The sequence below is a fragment of the Astatotilapia calliptera genome, chromosome 14 (assembly GCF_964374335.1).
Source record: "Astatotilapia calliptera chromosome 14, fAstCal68.1, whole genome shotgun sequence".
Taxonomy (NCBI): domain Eukaryota; kingdom Metazoa; phylum Chordata; class Actinopteri; order Cichliformes; family Cichlidae; genus Astatotilapia; species Astatotilapia calliptera.
In genome coordinates, this window is record NC_137435.1 from 25,368,693 (window position 1) to 25,390,721 (window position 22,029).

General features: G+C 45.3%; 2 protein-coding genes and 2 long non-coding RNA genes across 4 annotated transcripts in view; 2 read left to right on the forward strand and 2 right to left on the reverse strand.

The window, feature by feature from the left end:
* Window positions 1–20,816, reverse strand: part of LOC145420236 (uncharacterized) — a 210,664-nt gene extending 189,848 nt beyond the window's left edge. The window contains exon 1 of the long non-coding RNA XR_013901554.1: window positions 20,457–20,816. This is a non-coding gene — a long non-coding RNA (uncharacterized LOC145420236). The remainder of the gene's footprint in view (window positions 1–20,456) is intronic.
* LOC145420235 (TOG array regulator of axonemal microtubules protein 1-like) overlaps window positions 1–22,029 on the forward strand; it is a 321,547-nt gene that overhangs the window by 259,875 nt on the left and 39,643 nt on the right. The window lies entirely within an intron of this gene.
* On the reverse strand, window positions 3,079–7,483 carry LOC145420021 (uncharacterized). The gene is made up of 2 exons (XM_080288719.1): window positions 6,120–7,483; window positions 3,079–5,676 (listed from the first exon to the last, which is right to left on the reverse strand). Exons 1-2 carry the CDS (start codon window positions 7,330–7,332, stop codon window positions 4,499–4,501), a joined length of 2,391 nt encoding a protein of 796 aa, XP_080144845.1. The 5' UTR covers window positions 7,333–7,483; the 3' UTR covers window positions 3,079–4,498.
* Window positions 10,578–11,981, forward strand: LOC145420101 (uncharacterized). Its single transcript, XR_013901384.1, has 3 exons — window positions 10,578–10,683; window positions 11,402–11,429; window positions 11,858–11,981. It is a non-coding gene; the product is annotated as an uncharacterized LOC145420101 (long non-coding RNA).

Below are 22,029 nucleotides of genomic sequence, written 5' to 3' on the forward strand. Positions count from 1 at the left end.
AATGGTAGATTGGTGGCCGAAGAACTAGAGGTGATGGAAAGGCCTGGGTACACGAAACTCGAACCACAGACTGGGGTGAACAATGAGGTAGATGGCTCCATGATAGTGGACTTTTACATACGCCCCATCGCCCCGGATTTACAATATGACAAGTTTTGGTTTTCTCTTAACCCTGTGAGCGAACAATGGTTTCAACCTCCAGCTAATGTGAAGACGCGCAGGGCGGGAAGCCCCGATCAGGTCCGTGGGGGGCTGACGATATGCAGAGGAGATGCATCTGTCTTCATAACGGCAACAGGCATGGTTCACCTTAACGGACCTGTGTGGGTGCACGTTGGTACTAGCACCGATCAGGAGAGCCCTGGAGTCAGAACGGTGGTTGTGTTTGAGTGAATGTCTCCATTTTGTCAATGTGATCTCCCGAACATAATTGTACACTGTTGGTCACGGAAAGATCACATCTGTTGTTACTACCCCAGACTGTACATGAAACCAAATAAAGTTTGTCTCGTACGTACTATAAACCGAGTCTGTGAACGTTTTGGTATTACACAGCACACGTACTCCATACATAGCAATGCGTGCACCACCGCCAGCGTCTTGGTTCGCTGATCCTGTACGCATTTCCATTTGCTTACATGGAAACGCTTCATGTACACGGCCCGCGGTAGTGCCCGCTTGGCGTCCGGGGTTGTGGGGCGTACAATACCGGCTACGATGTGCTTATTTGCCAAGGACATGACTGTAGACACAACACAAGTCTGCTACCCTGTGCTGTTCTGTTAAAAAAGCTCCTGCTCTGGGTCGGCTGGCTCGGTGCTGCAGGTCGGTGGCTCCGGTGCTGCAGGTCGGCTGCTCCGGTGCTGCAGGTCGGCTGGCTCGGTGCTGCAGGTCGGTGGATACTCTTCTGCTGTACTACACTCCTCAAGGATATAAGCCTTGTCTTTACACCAACTTACACACACTTACGACCGACTGTCAATACAATGCGTTGGTTTACTGTGATTGCTACTCTTGGCCTTGTCCTAGTGGGACCTGTGTTGGCTCAAACCGCATGGAAATCTCCGTGTCCACCACTGAACTGCAGGCCTCCTGTGTTGTCTCATCTGATCACGGATGGTAGCAGGCGGCTAACAGTGATACACCGGTATGCCCAAGATCATCTGGACTACAGGCCACAGGCTAAAGTGATATCGGAGGTTATATGTGGAACGGAAGAGCACCAATGTATACCTGAATTTGACAAAGACGATGGGACCCGATGGAGTAGTAGCTGGCGTTATGGGGCTGTGAAGTGTGATGTGCAACTCACGAGCCCTGATGCGTTACAACACAATTGCAAGGTACGTCTTAATATAGGTGGCATACGAGAATCAAACAGCCACGTGAATCCGCAATGTGGAGTAAAGATGGCCAGCCCCACTCTGTCCGTGAGTTTCGACGAAGTGAACTTTGAGCACATTTTCCACGATTTGGACTGCGGACTACACTGCGGAGATTGAATGGACCGTCACAGGTGCCGATGAGCCGAGTGGGGTGAATACCGTCCAATGTGAGAATGGCAAGCTTTGTGTAGCTCACATTCAAGACCTTGTGACCTCAAACTACACCATTAGAGCACGCGTCCGACAGCAACAGAACACCACAGGCATACTATGGAGCGAGTGGAGCAGGGTTCTATCTCGGTCTGCGGCCTGTACACACCCTGTACGTTTCCAATGTCACAGGGATGCCCGTAGTGGAATCCACTGTGTGTATCGATGCTTTCCACCCACACAGGACACTCTTTCGAGACTGAAGGTCACATGCGGGACTGAAGTCCGTCGGTGTACGATGAAGTCTACACAGCAAGGTCTGGAGTGCACGGCGGAATTTTCCACCGGAGACCTTCTGGGTACTACACAGTGTCACGTTGCGGTGCTGTTCAACTACGCAGAAGCGGACAAGGGCACAATCTCCATCTAATGTGCAACTATGAAAACGTCAATATCAAACCACCCAAGGTTTTAGGCAGATGACAGAGCTGTAGTTTAGGGTAATACTAAAGCAGTCTATACAGGCGTGATACCATTTGATTTGTATCAACAAGATATCATGCTTTTGCAACAAAAGTTACTAACATTTTGCTTGTGCTACTAAATGAAAGTAAAGCATGCTCCTGTCAATGCACGGTGTACAATATACTGTATAACTGTTTGAAATAAACACTTGGAAATAACCACAGATTGTTTGTGTTTCCACACACATGAACACAATCGATCGATCACATCTGCGTTCATTGTCACGCTAGTAGACAGTGCACAATCCTGGTGTCTATTGCACACGGTCACTGACCTCCGACTGTGTATGTAGTACAAACCACTAAAATGACAATAATTACCTTACGAATATATCTCATTGACAGATCGTATTAACAGATGGTATTAACCATACTAAATATGTGAGTATGGGTTACCCGTGACATGTGAACACACGGCTCTTCAGAGGCTCATTCTGTGATTTGTCGACAAGGAGAAATGCCCTTACAAGGACGATGATGGCTCAACATACGTTTTTCAAAGTTTTCAAAAGTACAATGTTGAGATAGACTGCGAAGGAGTGAAATACAGCGGCGTGTTCAAGCCTTCTTGTGCAATTGTAACTGATGCCCCCACCGTCAGCTGTGAAATTGGAACTTGTGTTTTCGAAGCCCGATCTCACGAGCGTTTAATCGACGGCAAGGATGTCACTTATAAATACCGCATCAGATCTGTCCTAGGGGATTGGAGTGATCTACATTCCATCAATGGCCCCGCAACTGGACTTACCGTGGACATCAACGATGAATGCGATCGTCTTATGAGTACACTAGCCGTCGACATTACTGATGTTCGTATGGAAATTGAAGTTTCCGTCTGGTACACAGCTGAAACCGGACACACTCTGTTTAACACTGAAGCTATCTACAAGAAGCACACCTGGCGCCCTTAAACCCAGTGTAACCAAATGTGTAACCAAATGTGTAACCAATGTATAATCAATGTGTAACCAATATAAACCAATATAACAATAAAAACATTGAAATCAAATACGTCTAAAGTAATTTATTTATATTACAAATCAAACAGAAGTAGTACGAAGTGGATCTGGCGGGCCTCTGTCACCGAGAGAAGTGTTATCTGCGAAGCAATGGCCAATATATGACATAGAAAGTTTCTTGTGATTCATGTTTATTGTGGCACAATGTACAAAGCGGCAATCGTAGTACATAGGAAACATGGTAAGATGTTATATTTGTCATTCCGCGGCGTTGCTGATACACACTTGCATTAGTCCCTTCTTCTGTGTACGTTGTGTTAGTGTGTACATTCAACATACCCTAGGATGTAAGGGCGGCCTCTGCCGGCCGTGCACCATATCAACATACCCGGAGACGGAAAAAAGGCGGCCTCCGCTGGCCGCGCGCCATAGAGCCTGCGCAAAAACGCAGGTATTTCAACTAGGAGGATCTCTGCCTGGAAGGAAAGGCGAGGCTCGCGCGGGTAATGCCATTAGGGCCGCCCACGACAGGGGGGTGCGTTTTTAAAACGCCCCCCTGTGGCTGTATATTTTTTTACAGCGTGAGGAAAGCTTTGGCGTCGAGGCGCTTGTTTCCGCTTAACCCTTGTGCGCCCGCCTGTTCTCGGGGCGTGGGTCGTGGTGACCCCCCGAGGTGTGTGTGTGTGTGTGTGTGTGTGTGTGTGTGTGTGTGTTGATGATGATGAGTGTGTGTGTGTGTGTGTGTGTGTGTGTGTGTGTGTGATGATGATGATGATGATGAGTGTGTGTGTGTGTGTGTGTGTGTGTGTGTGTGTGATGATGATGATGATGATGATGATGATGATCCTGATGATGGTGGTGGTGGCGATGGGGGGTCTTGGTAACCCCCTGGGGGGGGGGGGATATGTGTGTTTTATGATGATTAGCGTGGGGGTCGCTAGGACCCCCTCGGGCATATGTGATGATGATGATGATGATGATGATGATGATAGGTTTGGGGTCACTAGGACCCCCCCCGGGGGGGCATATGTGATGATGATGATGATGATGATGATGATAGGTTTGGGGTCACTAGGACCCCCCCGGGGGGGCATATGTGATGATGATGATGATGATGATGATGATGATGATAGGTTTGGGGTCACTAGGACCCCCCCGGGGGGCATATGTGATGATGATGATGATGATGATGATGATGATAGGTTTGGGGTCACTAGGACCCCCCCGGGGGGGCATATGTGATGATGATGATGATGATGATGATGATGAGTTTGGGGTCACTAGGACCCCCCCGGGGGGGGCATATGTGATGATGATGATGATGATGATGATGATGATGATGATGATAGGTTTGGGGTCACTAGGACCCCCCGGGGGGCATATATTGTGTGATGATGATGATGATGATGATGATGATGATGATGATGATGATAAGGTGGGGTGGGGTCGCTAGGGGACCACCGTTGGGGCGCTTGTGTTATCACGGCGTCGGTGGCGTCCGGGGAGCGGCGTCGCGGGAAGAAGAAGAAGAAGAAGCGGCGCAGTTGGGACAGTACGTGACGGCGCAGTTTGTACACACGTGCGCTCGGCACTCGCGGCACAGGATCTTGGTCTTGACGTCTTTGCTCCTGGGACACACGCGGCACCTGCGCCTCTTGACCGGAGAGGAGTCGCGTGGCGTAGCGTTGTTGTTAGAGGCTGCCTCGGCGGTAGCGCCTCGGGCCGCGACTCTGCCTCCTCCTCCTCCTCCTCCTCCTCCCGGTCCTCGCGCTAAAGCCGCCCTGGCTTCGAGCATGGGGCGCGCGAGCGCTTTGCCCAGTCGCTCGAGGAAGAGCCGTCGTCTGTTGAGCTTGCCCGGCATCCAGTCGGGGTGAATTTCCCTCCACAGCACGAACGCGTTGTAGGCCGCCACGTCGACCATGTTGTGGAAAAGGGCCACGGGCCACCTGCGGGTCTTTCTCCTGCAGCTGTACGTGCTCACGACCTTGTCCAGGTTGTCCACTCCTCCCTTGGTGCGGTTGTAATGCAGCACCAAGGGCGGTTTCGCGCCGCTTCTGTTGCTGCTGCTGCCGCCGCTGCTGTTGCTGCTGCTGCTGTTGCTGATGCGGCGGCTAGGCCGGGGCTCGGGGCCGGAGCGATGGTGGTAATAACGAGGAGCTGTGGTGAGGAGCAGCACGTTCTTGTTCTTCTTGGCCACGTAGGAGAGGATGATCGTGTCGGGCCCTCCTCCTCCTCCTCCTTCTCCTCCTTCTCGTCCTCCTCTTCCTCCCCCTCGTCCCGCGGAGCCGCCGAGTAACACGGATTCGACGGAGCCCACGGCCCTGCCCTTGACGCAGCGCAGCTCTCTGGGGATCTCGGGTCTGTTCGACCGCAGAGTGCCCAGCACGGTGTGGCCTCTCTCGCGATAGAGCCTATCGGCGAGCTCGCGCGAGGTGAAAAAGTTGTCGCACGTGACGTTGCGTCCCGGAGTCAGTCCCTCGGTGAGGTCCACGACCACTCGAGTGGCCAGGTGCTTTTCGGGAGGGCCGCGCTTGTCGGGCTTGCCGGTGTAGACTTGCATCTTCCACGCGTAGCTGGAACGCGCGTCGCACGCCACCCATATCTTGATCCCGTACCTGGCCGGCTTGCTGGGCATGTACTGTCTGAACGGACACCGTCCTGATGGATGGATGGATGGAGAGAGAGAGAGAGAGAGAGAGAGAGAGAGAGAGAGAGAGAGATGTGGGAAAGTGTGGGGGGAGATTGGGGCAGAAACGCAAGGAGAAGACATTCAATTCAATTCAATTTTATTTATATAGCGCCAAATCACAACAAAAGTCGCCTCAAGGCGCTTCATAGATACAAAGACATAAAGAGTCATAGACTTCATAGCTTCATCGCTTCATAGACATAAAGACATAAAGAGTCATAGACTTCATAGCTTCATAGCTTCATAGACATAAAGAGTCATGCGAAAGCAGCACAAACGCGGAACCCAACACGAGTATGCAACAGAGCAGCGAGCTAGCCCGTTTTCGTCATTCCCGCTCCTATTCCTCCTCTCTTTCCCCCAGTCACACACACACACACACACACACACACACCACATAGTACGTACGTACCTCTGAACGGCACCAGTCTCTCGTCGACGGTGACCTCCGGTCCCGGGCGGTACATGGCGGGCAACCTCGCGCACCACTCGTCCCACACGGCTCTGATGGGGGCCAGTTTGTCGTAGCAGCTATCGCCCTCGCCTTCGCCTCGCCCGGCCCTTCTGGTCTCCCTGTCGTCGAAGCGCAGCGCGCTCGAGTAGGCTCGAAAGGTCTTGAGCGGCATCGTGGCTCTGAACACGGACCTGCCGCTCTCGGCGTCCCACAGGCTCTCGCAGGCCTCTCCCCGGGACCTGTACACGCCGGCGAGCACGAGCAGCCCCAGGTAGGCTCGGAACTCGACGCGGCCCATGGGCTTCCATCCGTCGATGGCGGGCCTGCGCCTGCCCGCTTCCAGGTTGGTCATGGCGATCACCGAGTCCTCTATCTCCGGCGGGAAGTAGGCCATGAACGCGGAGGCCTCGTCTCGCGCCGCCGCCACGGCCTCTTCGGTGGGGCCTCGTCCCGGCGGGTCGAGGTCGTCGTCTTCTTCTTCTTCTTCTAATTCTAATTCTTCTTCTTCTTCTTCTTCTTCTTCTTCTTCTTCTTCTTCTTCTTCTTCTTCATAGTCTTTGTCTTCTTCATCGTCATCGTTATAATCATCAGCGAGGACGTCTTCTTCTTCTTCTTCTTCATCATCATTGGCGAGGATGTCTTCTTTTTCTTCTTCATAGTCTTTGTCTTTGTCTTCTTCTTCTTCTTCTTCTTCTTCTTCTTCTTCTTTTTCTTCTTCTTCTTCTTCTTCTTCATCATCATTGGCGAGGATGTCTTCTTTTTCTTCTTCTTCTTCTTCTTCTTCATTGTCTTTGTCTTCTTCTTCATCTTCATAGTCTTTGTCTTCTTCTTTTTCTTCTTCTTCATCATCATCATCATCATCATCGGCGAGGACGTCTTCTTCTTCTTCTTCTTCTTCTTCTTCTTCTTCTTCTTCATAGTCTTTGTCTTCTTCGTCATCGTCGTAGTCGTAATCGTCGGCTACATCAGCGTCGCGAGTTTCACCGACAGCGCCGCGGCCGCGATCGCGCCCAGGATCATGAACGCCACCTGCAGCGCGGCCGGCGTCGTCCTCTTGCCAAATCTCCCGAGTCCCCCGTCCCGGTGGGTCGGCGCCTGCTTCTTCTTCCTCTCCCTCTCGGCGGTTCGACTCGCCTTGCGAGCCGCCGTCCTGGCAGAGTTGCGACGCCATTTCGTAACCGCGATCGTCTTCCTCGCAACTACCCACCCCATCGTTTTCGTCCTCCTGATCCTCCGAGTGGCTCTCCTCCTCCTCGTCTGCGAGCGTTCGGGCCGTCGGGTCGTCGTTGTCGTCCCCCTCGGCCTCTTGCTCCTCTTCCTTGCTCTCGTCCTCCTCCAAGTTCTCCTGTAGCTGCTGCTGCTGCTGCTGCCGCTGCTGCCGCTGCTGCTGCTGCTGCCGCTGCTGCCGCTGCTCTTGGTCTTCCTCGACCCCTAGCCCTCGATAGCGAAACGTGGCCGGTCGCAACAACGGAGCCACCGGAGCCGACCACGCAGCGTACGCCAAATGCGATGGCGATGGCGACGGTGATGGTGAGCGGGAGGAGGAGGATGAGGAGGAGGAGGAGGACACCGCTGGCGATTGCGATCCGCCTGTACCACCGACCTTAGTGCTCTTTGGCTCCCACGGTCTAGTGCGTGACATTATCTTCTTCTTCTTCTTCTTCTTCTTCTTCTTCTTCTTCGTCTTCTTCTGCTTTCGCCGGGGTGTTTCTCGACCACCTTTTTACAAGACTTTATATCTCTCTCTCTCTCTCTCTCTCTCTCTCTCTCTCTCTCTCTCTCTCTCTCTCTAATCCCATCCCATCCAATCCCCATCCCATCCAATCCCCATCCCATCCCATCCCCATCCCATCGGGGGGGGGGGGGGGGAATCTCGCGACCCCAACCTCCTCCCTCCCTCCCTCCCTCGGCGGGGGACCCGCATCCCCCGAGCCCGCCATCCCATCCCATCCCATCCCCATCCCATCGGGGGGGGGGGGGGGGGATCTCGCGACCCCAACCTCCTCCCTCCCTCCCTCCCTCGGCGGGGGACCCGCATCCCCCGAGCCCGCCATCCCATCCCATCCCATCCCCATCCCATCGGGGGGGATCTCGCGACCCCAACCTCCTCCCTCCCTCCGCGGGGGACCCGCATCCCCCGAGCCCGCCATCCCATCCCATCCCCATCCCATCGGGGGGGGGGGGGGGGGGGGGATCTCGCGACCCCAACCTCCTCCCTCCCTCCGCGGGGGACCCGCATCCCCCGAGCCCGCCATCCCATCCCCATCCCCATCCCATCGGGGGGATCTCGCGACCCCAACCTCCTCCCTCCCTCCCTCCCTCCCTCCCTCCCTCCGTGGGGGACCCGCATCCCCCCGACCCCGCCGCTCTCCCCCTGGCGGGTGCATCAGGGTTAAACACTTCTCTTTCAACTGCTGCTGTGTCCACAGTGTTAAAGCCATCATTTTACCCTCAAAACGTCGCCATCGTTGTTCTTTTTCCAACATCTTGTCTTTCAAAGCTCAGAGATGTAAACTTTTTAAACTGTGTGGGTCCAAGTGGAGGGATCACATTTTAGTCATTCAGTGATTCAAAGAATATGACCTTTTAATATTCTTTCAGATGTTTTCTGACTCTAAATGTTCTTTTCTCATTTCTTAGGTTTTTCTAATTTACAATTAAAACATTTTCAGCTTTTTTCCAACTTCTTCTTCTGTGTAACCTTCAGCTTTTAGCAGTTCAGCACTTTTGTTTTCAGGTTAAATTCGGGTTTTTTTTTAATCTCATTCAAGATTTTTAACTTAAATTCAGTAATTAATTCATTTCAGTGCATACATTCAGATTCAAGCATTCACACTGCAGTTTCTTCAGAAAATGCACTTTCTAGTTATTATATTTTATCTATTCCGTACGTTTTTTGTAATCCTACTCCTTCAAAACCGTTCAACTTAGAAAAACCATTCAAACACCGTTAGATTCCTATTCTTTTGGACAACACTGCTTCTATTTTTCTCATTTTTAACATTTATATTTTTAATTTTATTCAACTTTATTCAACAAAAATTTCCCATGTATTTCAATGGGGAGACCCTTCAAATTCTCATTCAATTTACTCATTTTTAAACTCTTACTACTTCCACATACATTGACATAGAGCCACCATTCAAACTTTAAAACGAAGACAAGACATTCAACTATTCAACTTGTATTTATCTTTTCAATATCTATTATACTTTTTCTTCAGTTCCAGTTTAAGTTTCATGATGTTTTTTCACCCGTTTCAGAGTTTATAATGGGTGTGTATGGGACGGAATGTTGGGGCTAGAGTGAGACAGCTCAACTGCTAGAGTGAGAGGAGCAAAAAAATTAATCTTAAAATCTTTTTTAAAACTGCTGCTGTGTCCACAGCGTTTGCTCTACAGGTATGATTTTACCCTCAAAACGTAGCCATCGCTGTCCTCTTTCATCCAATGTGTTTACTATTGTACTAGGTGTTATGGTTCTTTCATAAATGTCACCAATGCGCAGCCTCCTCCCTCCAACTCTTCCATAGACTCTAATGTTAAAAGGGCTCAGAAGGTTCGTTTGAAAATCAGAAGAGTATGGTGTCTTTCCACTGTCACCACGTCCATATAATAAACTCCACAGGCATGAAAACTGAGAATTCAGTAGACTAGAAGCTGCTGTCGCTCACGGTGAAAGAATTTTGTCAATACGACTTTTACTTTTCATTTGGGAACGATTTGTTTCGGCCTGACTTTTCTGTTCATTTTAAGCAGCAAAAGTGAGGTGCATGTCTGTGTCGTGTGTATGGAGCCATTGTCACTATAGCAACCAGGCTCACACCTGCCTGCTTAACGAGCTCTCTCTCACTCTGCCAAGGTTAAACCTAAAAATGTTAGATTGTAGTAAGATTAACTTTTTCAAAAGTACAATAAGACAGATTTGACAGGGTTTTGCCACAGATTAATAGTTTGTCACTAGTTAGTATATGCCAACTAAGTAGAGCATTGTGATTGGCACAAAGGTTTTTCAGATCTGGGCAGTTGGAGTCAGTTGATGATTTCAAAATCATCAACTGACTGGATAATTAAAGCTCTCAGCATCTATCGGTCTGTAGTTAATTTTCCCACCTTTTAACTAACGTTTAACTAACCTAATCTCATTTAATGTCTCTGTTTATAGTCTGTATAGTTTATCTCCCCACGAATACACTCAAAGTAGTCTTAAAATAAAACCCACAAAACAGTTCAAGATTTAATACTTTTTATTTGCTCATTTAATGCCAGTTGCCCTGTTTTTCTGTATGTCACTCATTCGCTTATACTTGGGCAAAAAGGACCAATTTTTACACTAGTATAGTGTATTTTTTCCCTCTATCTCTCTATGTCTGTCACACACAGAGACCAACACACAGACATGTATATGCTCATTATTGCTGTTCAAACTGATGATCAAATTTCCAAGCACCACCTGAACGCCTCATCTGTTTTTAACCTATCACTGGACCAACTGTCGTCATTCCGCTTTGCTCTCTGCTGTGGTAAGTACAGTACACTCAGTACTGCAGTGTTTTATTTTTATGATGGAAAAAATACATGTTTGACATTTAAACTCACATATCAAGTCCAACAGAGTTAAAAACAATTCAAAGAAGAAAGAAAGAAAAAAGAATAACCTTCGCTATCATTTATATACGTTTATTACGTTTTGCTGTTAGCAGCAGTGCTAACGCTAGCTTCAATGCTAATGCTAGCAACAATGCTAACGCTAGCTATAGTGCTAACACTAGCCTTAGCAGTTGTTAACTGACAAAAATAATATTCCTGTGATATTTCTTGCCGGTCAGTGAGACAAAAGTAAGAAATTAGCTTTATTATTGCCATTGTGGCTCAGTTTTAACAGTAAGAGTGCTAGCGCTAGCAGCATTGCTAACGCTAGCTGCAATGCTAACGCTAGCTGCAATGCTAACGCTAGCTGCAATGCTAACACTAACTGAAGTGCTAATGCTAGCCGGAATGCTAGCGCTAGCAGCAATGCTAAGGCTAGTAACAGTCTAACAGTAGCCTTACATAAGTGGCAATACTTCAGTTAATTAGTTTGAATTGTAAAATGACTGCTGTATCAGTTGGTGTGCTATATTACTCTATAATTACCCTGCTGACTAGAAGTTCAGTGTATCATGTCGTGTGGGCTTTGTATTTCTGTTAGTCTGATAACACTGTACAGACAACTAACGTATTATTTCTCGTTTCTTTCAGGAACCTGACTGACACTGTGCTTTGCCTGGTAGGTGTGCACATACTGTAAGAGAAGTAGACCAAAATAAAAAAATAATATGACTAATATAAGCTGTAAAGTGATGGGTTCAAACTTTGTGCTAGACCTTTTAAACACAATTTTATAATAAATACACATAAGTGCAGCTTAACAATTGGGCTAAAATATTTTTTTCGTACATTTTTGTAGTCATACTACATGTGATTAATTAATGATTCACTCAATCATATTTGTATTTAAAAATATTATTGCTGAATTTAATTAAATATTTATTATTTTAAAAAGTGCCCAATTATGCAACTTTTTGCACATGGCAGCCGACAACAGTTTAGCTTGAATATTTGTTTTGTCCTTTTGCAGTAGTCACATTTAGTTCATACAATTACCATGTGATATAATTTTAATAAAATTATTATTTTTTCTTGTTTTTTGTTCAGAGTGTGTAGAAGAAGAAGAACAAGGACCAGATCTCCAGTCTTCTCTCTCACATCCCAACCCCCCAACCCCTCTATCCTCTGTCCTGCTCCACCTATTGTCTCTGCCTTCTTTCCATCTGTATTTCACTCTGTGGTTTGTGAGAAATTTTGCCAAACCAACAATCCTTTTGCGGTTTGATTTAAAGCCGTGTCTCTCCTGCTCTGTCTGTTCTCTCTGCTAAATTTTCTCTCTACCTGTTTTTCACTCTTTGGCTTGCTGCTGAAAAATGCACAAGCCAATAAAACAATAAAGAGTGCATATTTTGCCTCAACCTATGAACAAACTGAACAAACAAAGAAAAATCTGCGGTTTGATTTAAAGCCGTGTCTCTCCTGCTCTGTCTGTTCTCACTGCTAAATTTTCTCTCTACCTGTTTTTCACTCTTGGCTTGCTGCTGAAAAACGCCAAGCCATTAAAGCAATAAAGAGTGCATATATTGCCTCTACCTGAGAACAAACTGAACAAACAAAGAAAACTAATTCACGGTTTGATTGTGATTTCCCAGCCGTGTCTCTCCTGCTCTGCCTGTTCTCTCTTCTAAATTTTCTCTCTACCTGTTTTTCACTCTTGGCTTGCTGCTGAAAAATGCCAAGCCAATAAAGAGAGTGCATAATATTCTCTCAACTGAAGAACAAACTGTCAAACGAAAGACAACTGTTTAAGACAAATAAAAACTGAAATATAAAAACAAAGACAACATCTCCTGGTGTGTGCCACTCTTATCTTGTGAACAATTTTTCTAAAGACTAAGAAACACTTGCAGGTGTGTGAAAATGCCAAGGAAGCAGAAAAAGTCACAAGCTGCAAAACAACGCTGGAAAAAGTTTCATGAGTTTCACAGTGTACCAACATGTGAACAAGCTGAGTTTGATTTTCCTCAGAGCTCTGCAGAAGACAGTGTGTCTACAAAGACCAATTCTGACAGTGTCAAACAGGCAGGTCAACATGTTCCTGCACATGTACAACAGGTATCTTATGCTGATGCTGTAAAGAGTGGACTGCAGCATGAATTTAATGAACAACATGAGGTGTTATGTGACCCACAGGTGGGTTATGCTGATTTTTTGAAAAGAGGCTGTCACAGTGATGTGGCAGGACCATCTCATGCAGAAAGACTGAACCTTGAAAACCAGCCCTCTGTTATACATGTCTGTGCATCTCGCAGCCAGGCTCATCCTAAATATGGAGACTCCAGAAACAAGCAGTGCACATGTAACTCACTCACATTTCTTGCTTTCCTTCATGAGAATGAAAACATGACTACAGCTGACCTAAATCTGGTCTTGGATAAAGGTGATGTGATGTACAAAGAGGCCAAGAAAAGATTTCCTAAAAATATTCATTTGGCAACCGATGAGCTGCCAGACAAAGTTGATGCTCGCAGGTCTATGTATGATGTCGACATGACACAGCCTTCCCGGTATGGGACATTTGAAGAACCTCCAGAGGAGGCAGTAGATACCTTTCTCAGCTTAGAAGCAGGACTGAGCTGCCTGTTGTCAGATGTGCAGTATGCCTTACTGATTATGAGTGGATTGTGTATCGCAGTGTTCAGATCCACATCAGGCAAATATGGTTTCTTTGACCCACACTCCAGAACACCCAGTGGTCTTCCTCTACTACTACAGTCACGTAATCGTGGTACAGCTGTGATGCTGAAATTCACACTCCTCAGTGACATGATTAAGAGGCTCCAAGATTCTTATGAAATGATGGAGATATCACCCTCTTGTAACTATGAACTGAAGCCTGTGCAGTTCTACAGTATGAGCACAGTCAACCTGAGTGATACTATCACAGACACAGTCTGCAGACCAACAGCTGCCACTGCTGTGGCACCTACTCACTCTGATACAACTGTTGATGAAGCAAACTCCTCTACTCCAAGGAGAAACACAACCACATATCCGACTGAAAATATCTTTTGTCAAATGTCCATTTGTACGCCACTGGTGAAACAAAAAGAAGTCCACGTGACTCAGTTCACATCATATGAAGATCAGAATGAACCTCCTAATATACCAACTGAAGAACTATGCAGTGAATTAAGTTTCCTTCCATCAAGTGATGCTTTTTCATGTCAATCAAATGCTGCCATAACAAATGTTGCTGCCTGTGACCTTTCTGATATAGTTTTACAAAAACTGAAAAAAGTTAATAAACAACAAAGGCACAAAATGAAAAGAAGATTAATGGCATCAGAGAAACCCAGAAACCAGAGAAAAGAAAACCAAAAAAGGAAAGAACAACAAAAGTACGCTTCAAATAAAGATTACAAAGAAAAGAAAAAATCTTGCACAAGCGAGACATATAAAAACAATCCTGAAGTTAGACAAAAACAACAACAGTATATGAAAAGACGTTACTGTGAAAATGATGAATTCAGAAAGAAACAAAAACAATATGTTAAAAAACGTTTTTCTGAGAATGCTACAGTTAGAAAGAAACAACAACAATATATTAAAAGACGCTACTGTGAGAACGATGAATTCAGAAAGAAACAACAACAATATATTAAAAGACGCTACTGTGACAATGCTGAATTTAGACAAAAACAAAAAAACTATATCACTAAAAGGTATCAAGAAAACCCTGAATTCAGAGAGAGACAGAGATCTCGAGTGACTCAGCGTTATGCACGTGATAACGCATTCAGAGTAAGACACAGACAACTAATGAAACAACTAATGCGAGACAGGTATCAAAGTAATCTTGCATTCAGGATTATGCACAACATGAGATGTGCAATGAAAATAAAAAGGAAATACAGATGGGTGAACAGACAAACCCAAGAGAGTGACAACAGTGTGATCAACGAGGCCATATCTGTGTTCAAATCACAAATCAAAGCTGGACCATCATACCCATGTACTGTATGCTTCAAGGCTTCATTTCCAAACCAAGTGCGACCCTGCACAAGGTCAAAGTATGTCAAAAACCCACATGTGGTTGCAACATGTTTGACTGGAAGATTTGTTCATGTTTGTGATGAAAACTGCAGAAATGAGCAGTGCAATGTTCCCGATGAGAGAAAGAGAGAGTGGATTTGTCACACCTGCCACGATCATCTTAAAAATGGATCCATGCCAGCACTTGCTGTTGCCAATAAGTTGGATCTTGCTGATATTCCACCTGAACTGTCTGATCTCAACATACTGGAGAGACATCTCATAGCCAAGTGCATACCATTTGCCAAGATCATTCCTCTTCCCAAAGGCAGACAAAGAGCAATTAGAGGAAATGTGGTCTGTGTCCCATCCGAGGTACAGGAAACTGTTGAAGCATTGCCTCGATTGAGAATTAATTCTCAGGTCATGAGAATAAAACTGAAGAGACGCTTGTCTTACAAAGGTCATCAGCTGTTTCAGACTGTAAGCTGGTCTAAACTTGTGCAAGCACTGCATAAACTCAAGCAGATTCATCCACAGTATAAGGATGTGAGCATCAGAGATGATGCTGAGCTGTGTGATCCAACTCTTCCTGATGAAGATGATGAGGATGATGATGATGAAAACATGAATGAGGACGATTATGATGAGGCTGATTTAATGGAAATTGACAGCTGTGAGAAAAATGCACTGAGTGAAGCACAAAATATAAATGAACAGGACATTGACATGTTACCCTGTGATGGTGAACAATCGCATGAACAGATGAGAGATGATTCAGAGCAAGCAGATGGACTGACTAATGGTGGTTTTGCACTCGAGTCCTGTTTGCAGCCCCCTGATGTGGCTGAGGAGATATTATGTTTCAGTGAAGGAATCTACTCTGTTGCTCCTGCAGAGAGAAACAATCCAATAAGTTTTTTCAAAACACCTAAACTGGAGGCCATGGCCTTCCCTGTGCAGTTTCCTACAGGCCAAAACACACTTGATGAAAGAAGGCTGATCAAAGTATCCCCCAGTGGGTATTTCAAATCAAGACTTTTCTGCATTGATGATCGTTTTGCCAAAGACACAAACTATTTATTCTTTGCACAGTTTGTGACTGAAATACACTTGGCTACATCCAGCATGACAGTACAGTTAAGGAAGGCAAAGCCTCTGACCAGAGATGGTAGAAAAATAACCTCAGGCATGTTACAAGATAAACATGAGGTGGAGAAACTGGTGCGAAATAAAGATGCAGTGAGATTCATGCAGCCTCTGAGAGGAACCCCAGCCTATTGGGAGAAAACAACAAGAGATCTTTTTGCCATGATCAGACAGTTGGGAACTCCCACGTTCTTTTGCACATTTTCAGCTGCTGAAATGCGCTGGCCTGAAGTGATCGAGGCAATAACAAGGCAGCAAGGTGAACAAGTGAATTTTGAAGGACTCGACTGGTCAGCAAAGTGTGACATCCTGAGAAGCAATCCTGTCACAACAATGCGCATGTTTGACAAGAGAGTTGAAGCATTATTCAGAGATTTACTCTTATCTCCCGCAGAGCCACTTGGCAAAGTCATTGACTACTTTTACAGAGTTGAGTTTCAGCACAGAGGAAGCCCACACATACACTGCCTCCTGTGGGTAGAAGGTGCTCCTGTGTTTGAGGAGGATGATGAGCAAACTGTTCTTGATTTTATAAACAAATACATCACAGCTCAGCTGCCTGATCCACATAAACAACCTGAACTGTACAAAAAAGTAACAGAAGTGCAAAAACACAGTAAGAACCACACAAAGACGTGCTTTAGGAGTTTAAGCTCCGGGTGCCGTTTTGGTTTTCCCAAACCACCCTGCAATGAGACAATGATCACAAGACCCAGTGAGGATGATGCACTGGAAGTAGAAACGGCAAAGAACAAGCTCAGACCACTGAACCAGCTGCTGAATGAACCTGAAACTGCTTCCATGAGTTTAGAGCAGCTCTTGGAAAGATGCAAGTTGACACATGCAGAATATGAGAGATACCTGAATAAAATGAACATGAGGAGTACGATCATACTAAAGCGTGATCCAAAAGACTCTTGGATAAACGGCTATAATCCACATCTGCTTGAAGCCTGGAACAGTAATATCGACATAAGCTTTGTTTTAGATGCTTTTGGTGCTGCAAATTATTTAATGAAATATATATCAAAAAAAGAGGGCGGGCTATCTGAGTACCTGAAAACTGTCATTGAGAACTCCCATAAGGACAGTGTAAATGAGTGCGATGAAATGAGAGCCGTCATGCAGGCATATTCAAAGAAGCGAGAGATCAGTGCACAGGAGTGTGTTGCTCGTGCATGTGGTCTTCACATGAAGCAATGCTCACGTGCTGTAATATTCATTCCAACTGATGATAATCCTGTGAAAATGAGTCGTCCCCTGTCAGTTCTGGACAACACAACACCTGAGTCTTCCAATGTTTGGATGACATCTTTGAATGACAAATACAAAGCCAGACCTGAAACACCAGAGTATGAGGAGATGTGCATGGCAGACTTTGCTGCTACTTGCAGGATTGTCTATGGCCAACAGAAAAAAGGTAAAGATGTTTTGCCCCTTCTCAATGAGATGGGGTTTGTGCAAAGGCGCAAAAACAATAAGCCTGCTATCATCAGATTTCACCGCTGCTCACAAGAAAAACATCCAGAGCAATATTACGGAAGACTGCTTAAACTGTACCTTCCTCATCGTTCAGACCACGAACTGAAAACACCATCGTTGCCATCCTATCAGGCTTTCTATGGTGCTGGCTGTGTACAGCTACCAGGTACTGACCATCTTGAGTACGTGCAACACATTGTCAAAAGAAACAGAGAAAAATATGAGAAAAACAGTGAGGAGATCGAGAGCGCTGTTGAGGAATATGAGCAGAACAGAGGTGTGACTGACGAATGGTGTAATCTGGCACCTGAATCAGATCTCGTAAGGTTGCCACTTGTCGAACAAGAAAGAGAGCGAGACAATGAAAATGAACAGGAAGATGTGCCCGACTACAGCCGTCAGGCTGATGCTTCAACAGAAGTCAGAGCCATCAGGGAACCCCCTGCTATTGATCCCACATTGTTACGTCAGATGTTTCAGAATCTGAACAAGAAGCAAGCCTGCATATTTTATGCAGTTAGAGACTGGTGCATTAAAAGAGTCTGTGCTCTAAATCCAGAGCAGTTTTTCTTTTATATTAATGGTGGTGCTGGAACAGGAAAATCACATCTTATCAAATGCATCTACTCAGAAGCATCTAAGATACTGAGCAAAGTGCCCAGATATGCAGACGACGTTGACATATCAAAACCCACTGTCCTGTTAACTGCTTTCACTGGGACTGCAGCTTTTAACATTTCTGGAACAACACTGCATTCTCTTCTCAAGCTGCCTAGAAGCTTAAAACCTCCCATTCAGGGACTTGGCAATCAGCTGGATGAAGTCAGATCAGAACTTTTGAATGCTGAAATAATCGTCATTGACGAAGTGTCTATGGTGTCAAGACATCTGTTTGCATATGTAGATGCAAGACTCAAACAGATCAAAGGGACTCGGAGACCCTTTGGAGGCATGTCAGTCATTGCTGTCGGAGACTTCTATCAGCTACCCCCAGTGCGACAGTCTAAACCTCTCTGTGTGCACGACCCGTCCGAGATCGACCTGTGGCGGGAGCATTTTCAGATGATCACTCTGACTGAGATTATGCGTCAGAAAGATGATGTTGTCTTTGCTGAGATGCTGAACAGAATTCGTGTAAAAGGAAAGTTGGATGAGCTTTGCGAAGCAGATAGAGATTTGTTGTTACAGGCCATAACTGAACCAGCCCATTGTCCGACTGATGCATTGCACATTTTTGCAACTAATAAAGAAGTGGATGCACACAACTCTTCAACACTGGCTCTGCTCCACACTCATATCATTGACATCCATGCAGATGATTTTAGAAAAGATCCTAGAACTGGCAGAATGGCACTTCAAGACAGACCATTGAAAGGAGGTAAAAACGAGTTACCAGACACACTGAAAGTTGCAGAAGGAGCTCGTGTCATGCTCACCAGAAACATTGACATACAAAATGGTTTGGTTAATGGAGCTTTTGGAAAACTACTTAGAGTAGTTCACTCTGAAAACGACCAACACATCATCAAACTTGGACTTAAAATGGATAATGAGACATCTGGAAAGAATAACCGCACACCAGCAGACGACATGGTGTACATTGAGAGAGCAGAGGAGAATCTGAAGCAGAAAGGAGTGGTACGAAGACAGTTCCCAGTGAAGCTGGCCTTTGCATGTACAATACATAAGGTACAGGGTATGACAACTACATCAGCTGTTGTCTCTCTTAAGAGCATTTTTGAGCCCGGCATGGCCTACGTAGCTGTCAGTAGAGTGACGTCTCTCAGTGGACTGTATCTGCTTGATATGGAGGAGAAAAAAATATTCACCAACCCAGAAATCACTGCAGCACTTGAGAACATGAGACAAGCCAACCTTGATGACATGATGCCTCTTCTACACGTGAGACAAACCCTCAGCAGGTCAGAGGTTTTCACCATTGTTCATCATAATACAGAGGGACTGCCAGCTCACATTAATGACATCAAAAGTCACCATGAATTGTGTCTAGCAGATGTTTTGTGCCTAACAGAAACACACCTGCGGGGCTCTTTTGTCGCAGAGAGTCTCCACTTGGAAAATTACAATTTGTTCAAACGCAACAGACACCTGTCCTACACAAACTTTCCCCAAATGGCAAACAGAAGTGGTGGTGGAGTTGCTGTTTATGTGAAAAGTGACATTCAAGTGCATGAAAAACAGTACATCCATAATGTAACTGACCTTGAATTTCTGGCTTTAAAGGTTGAAGCACCAGTCAGTGCTCTGATTGCAGTTGTATACAGACCTCCAGACTACACTCTGAGGCCATTCCTGAAAAACCTGGTAAGCCTATTAGACTCATTGGAGATCATGGACTGTCATCCCATCATAGTTTGTGGTGATTTTAATGAGAATGTTTTATCCAGTGCAAACAAACCAATCATGGAGTTGTTTGAGTCTAGGGGATACGCACAGGTCATCACTGCCCCTACCACAGAGAAGAACACACTGCTTGACCTAATTTTCATTTCTCAGCCAGATCGATGTCTCCATTCTGGAGTCTTGAAGACCTACCATAGTTACCATGACCCAGTATACTGTGTATTGTCCTGTGATGATTCATGATCTAGATCTTTGAATACAGTAAGTAATTTCTATATTTTTGAATGACTTAAGAAAGTAGAGCGATATTTAAAAGTTGACGCTCTGCATTGCAGTATAATGGTTGAATTGTTTACATAAAATACAATTACATGAATTAAGTAATGATCAGTAAAAGATGACAATTTTATTTATCACAGAAAATCTAAAATTCACTAACAGTAACCTATAAATGTCAGAAAAATCAAATATAGCAGTTTAAAATGAATAGTGTAGGCATATCATCTCTGCAGCCAGGCTTCAACATCCTGCCAGGCTGCCCCAGTCTCACCGTGGCTGGGAGGGAGGGAGGGTGGACCAGAGGATTGCCTACACAACACATAAATGTTCAACAGCTTCTTCATTGTTTCTGAGAGAACAATAATGACTAAAGGTTGCTTTTTAAAAAAACAAACACAAACAAACAAACAAACCTAATTACAGCAATAATGACAGTTAAGCCACTTTATGTGTGCCTCTATTTTGAAATACTATTTACAAAAATGTTATTATTTTGGTTTGTTATAAACTTTAAACTTTTTCAAAAGTATACGATTATATTTTTGGACAAATCTTTCGATGAAACATACATTTTTATGAGCTTTTATCATGTTTCGGCCAGTGCAATCATCAGGGTGGGTCTGGGTTGATAACTGCACATTTCTGGCCAGAAATGTTTCAGCAGTGTTACATAAGTAGTACATATGTAACACTTGCTTTCTGTTACCAGCTGATACCCTACATTTGTATAGACATTGGATGGTGTGAGGTTGGGGAGTTGAGGGGGGGGTTTACGGTGGGAGCTGAGGGGGGGGGGGGGGGGTGTTAGGTTTCCCTTTTTCTTTTTTAAGAGAGACACAGTCCTCCTGTGTCTTCTCCAAGCTTCACATGTAAGATCCAACAGTGTGAAGCACATAGCAGCTAGAAACTGTAATGCCACAGATCAGAGAGGCTTCATCATCACCATCTTCATCGCCGTACGATCAGAGCGTGAGACTTCACATCTGGAGCACAGGAGACATTCTGTGATAAGTCCTCCTTCTAGCTTGTCCCACAAGCAGTCGGTGAGATTTACTCACAACAAAAAGGGTTAATGACATAATTTCCATGAAAACATGTATTCATTCTTTGTAAAGTGTTTAAATTGTGTTTTCACTTGACCTTAGGAGTGTTAGAGTGTATTGTAATGTCTGTACTCAGGTGTTTCCCTCTGTGATCCATCCCCATCAGAGCTGAGACACTCAGGACTGAACAGACTGCACAGTTTCTGTGACCGAGCCTCCAAAACACCTTCTTTGAAACCACTCATGATAGAAGGGCTTCATATTTGCAGCAGCACTACTACAGGTATTCAGTTTATTACAGGATGTGTTTGTTTCTTAGGACCAGCTCTGAGTGCACACTACCTAACATATACACCTTTCTGTTCATTACAAACCAACTACTCTGGATCATATGGCCAGTTGGCAGGAATGTTGCTGCAGGAAAACATCCCTGGAGATCACCATCATTGTCAGACTGACTGTGCCTCCTCTGTGCAGTGTCAAGATCCTCTCTAAATGAGTGTGTAAGTTAACATTTTCATTATTTTATTCCCTTTGACAAGACAAGTATCACTGATATTTACATTTACAACTACATATGTTCCCGTTTTCTGCTCTTCTTTTAAAGTCCTCAGCTATCCTGCTTCTGTGCTGCTTGCCACACATCAAACACTGGCCGGATGACAGGGAGGATCCACTCTGAAGTCACTGGACGTGATGAGGATCATATGGGACTTCATAGTTTCACAGAAACATTGTGCTCTGTGATTACAGGTTTTAAATGGACATAATGACTGCCTCTCTCTGATCAACAGGCTAAAGGATTGTTTTCATTGTTAGTGCTCTGTACAATGTATGCTTATTTAATATTTCATCACAGAGCAAACCTTTATTTATTTAACATTTTTTTATTTTGTTTTAATGTTGAATTAACTGTAGGGATTTTTT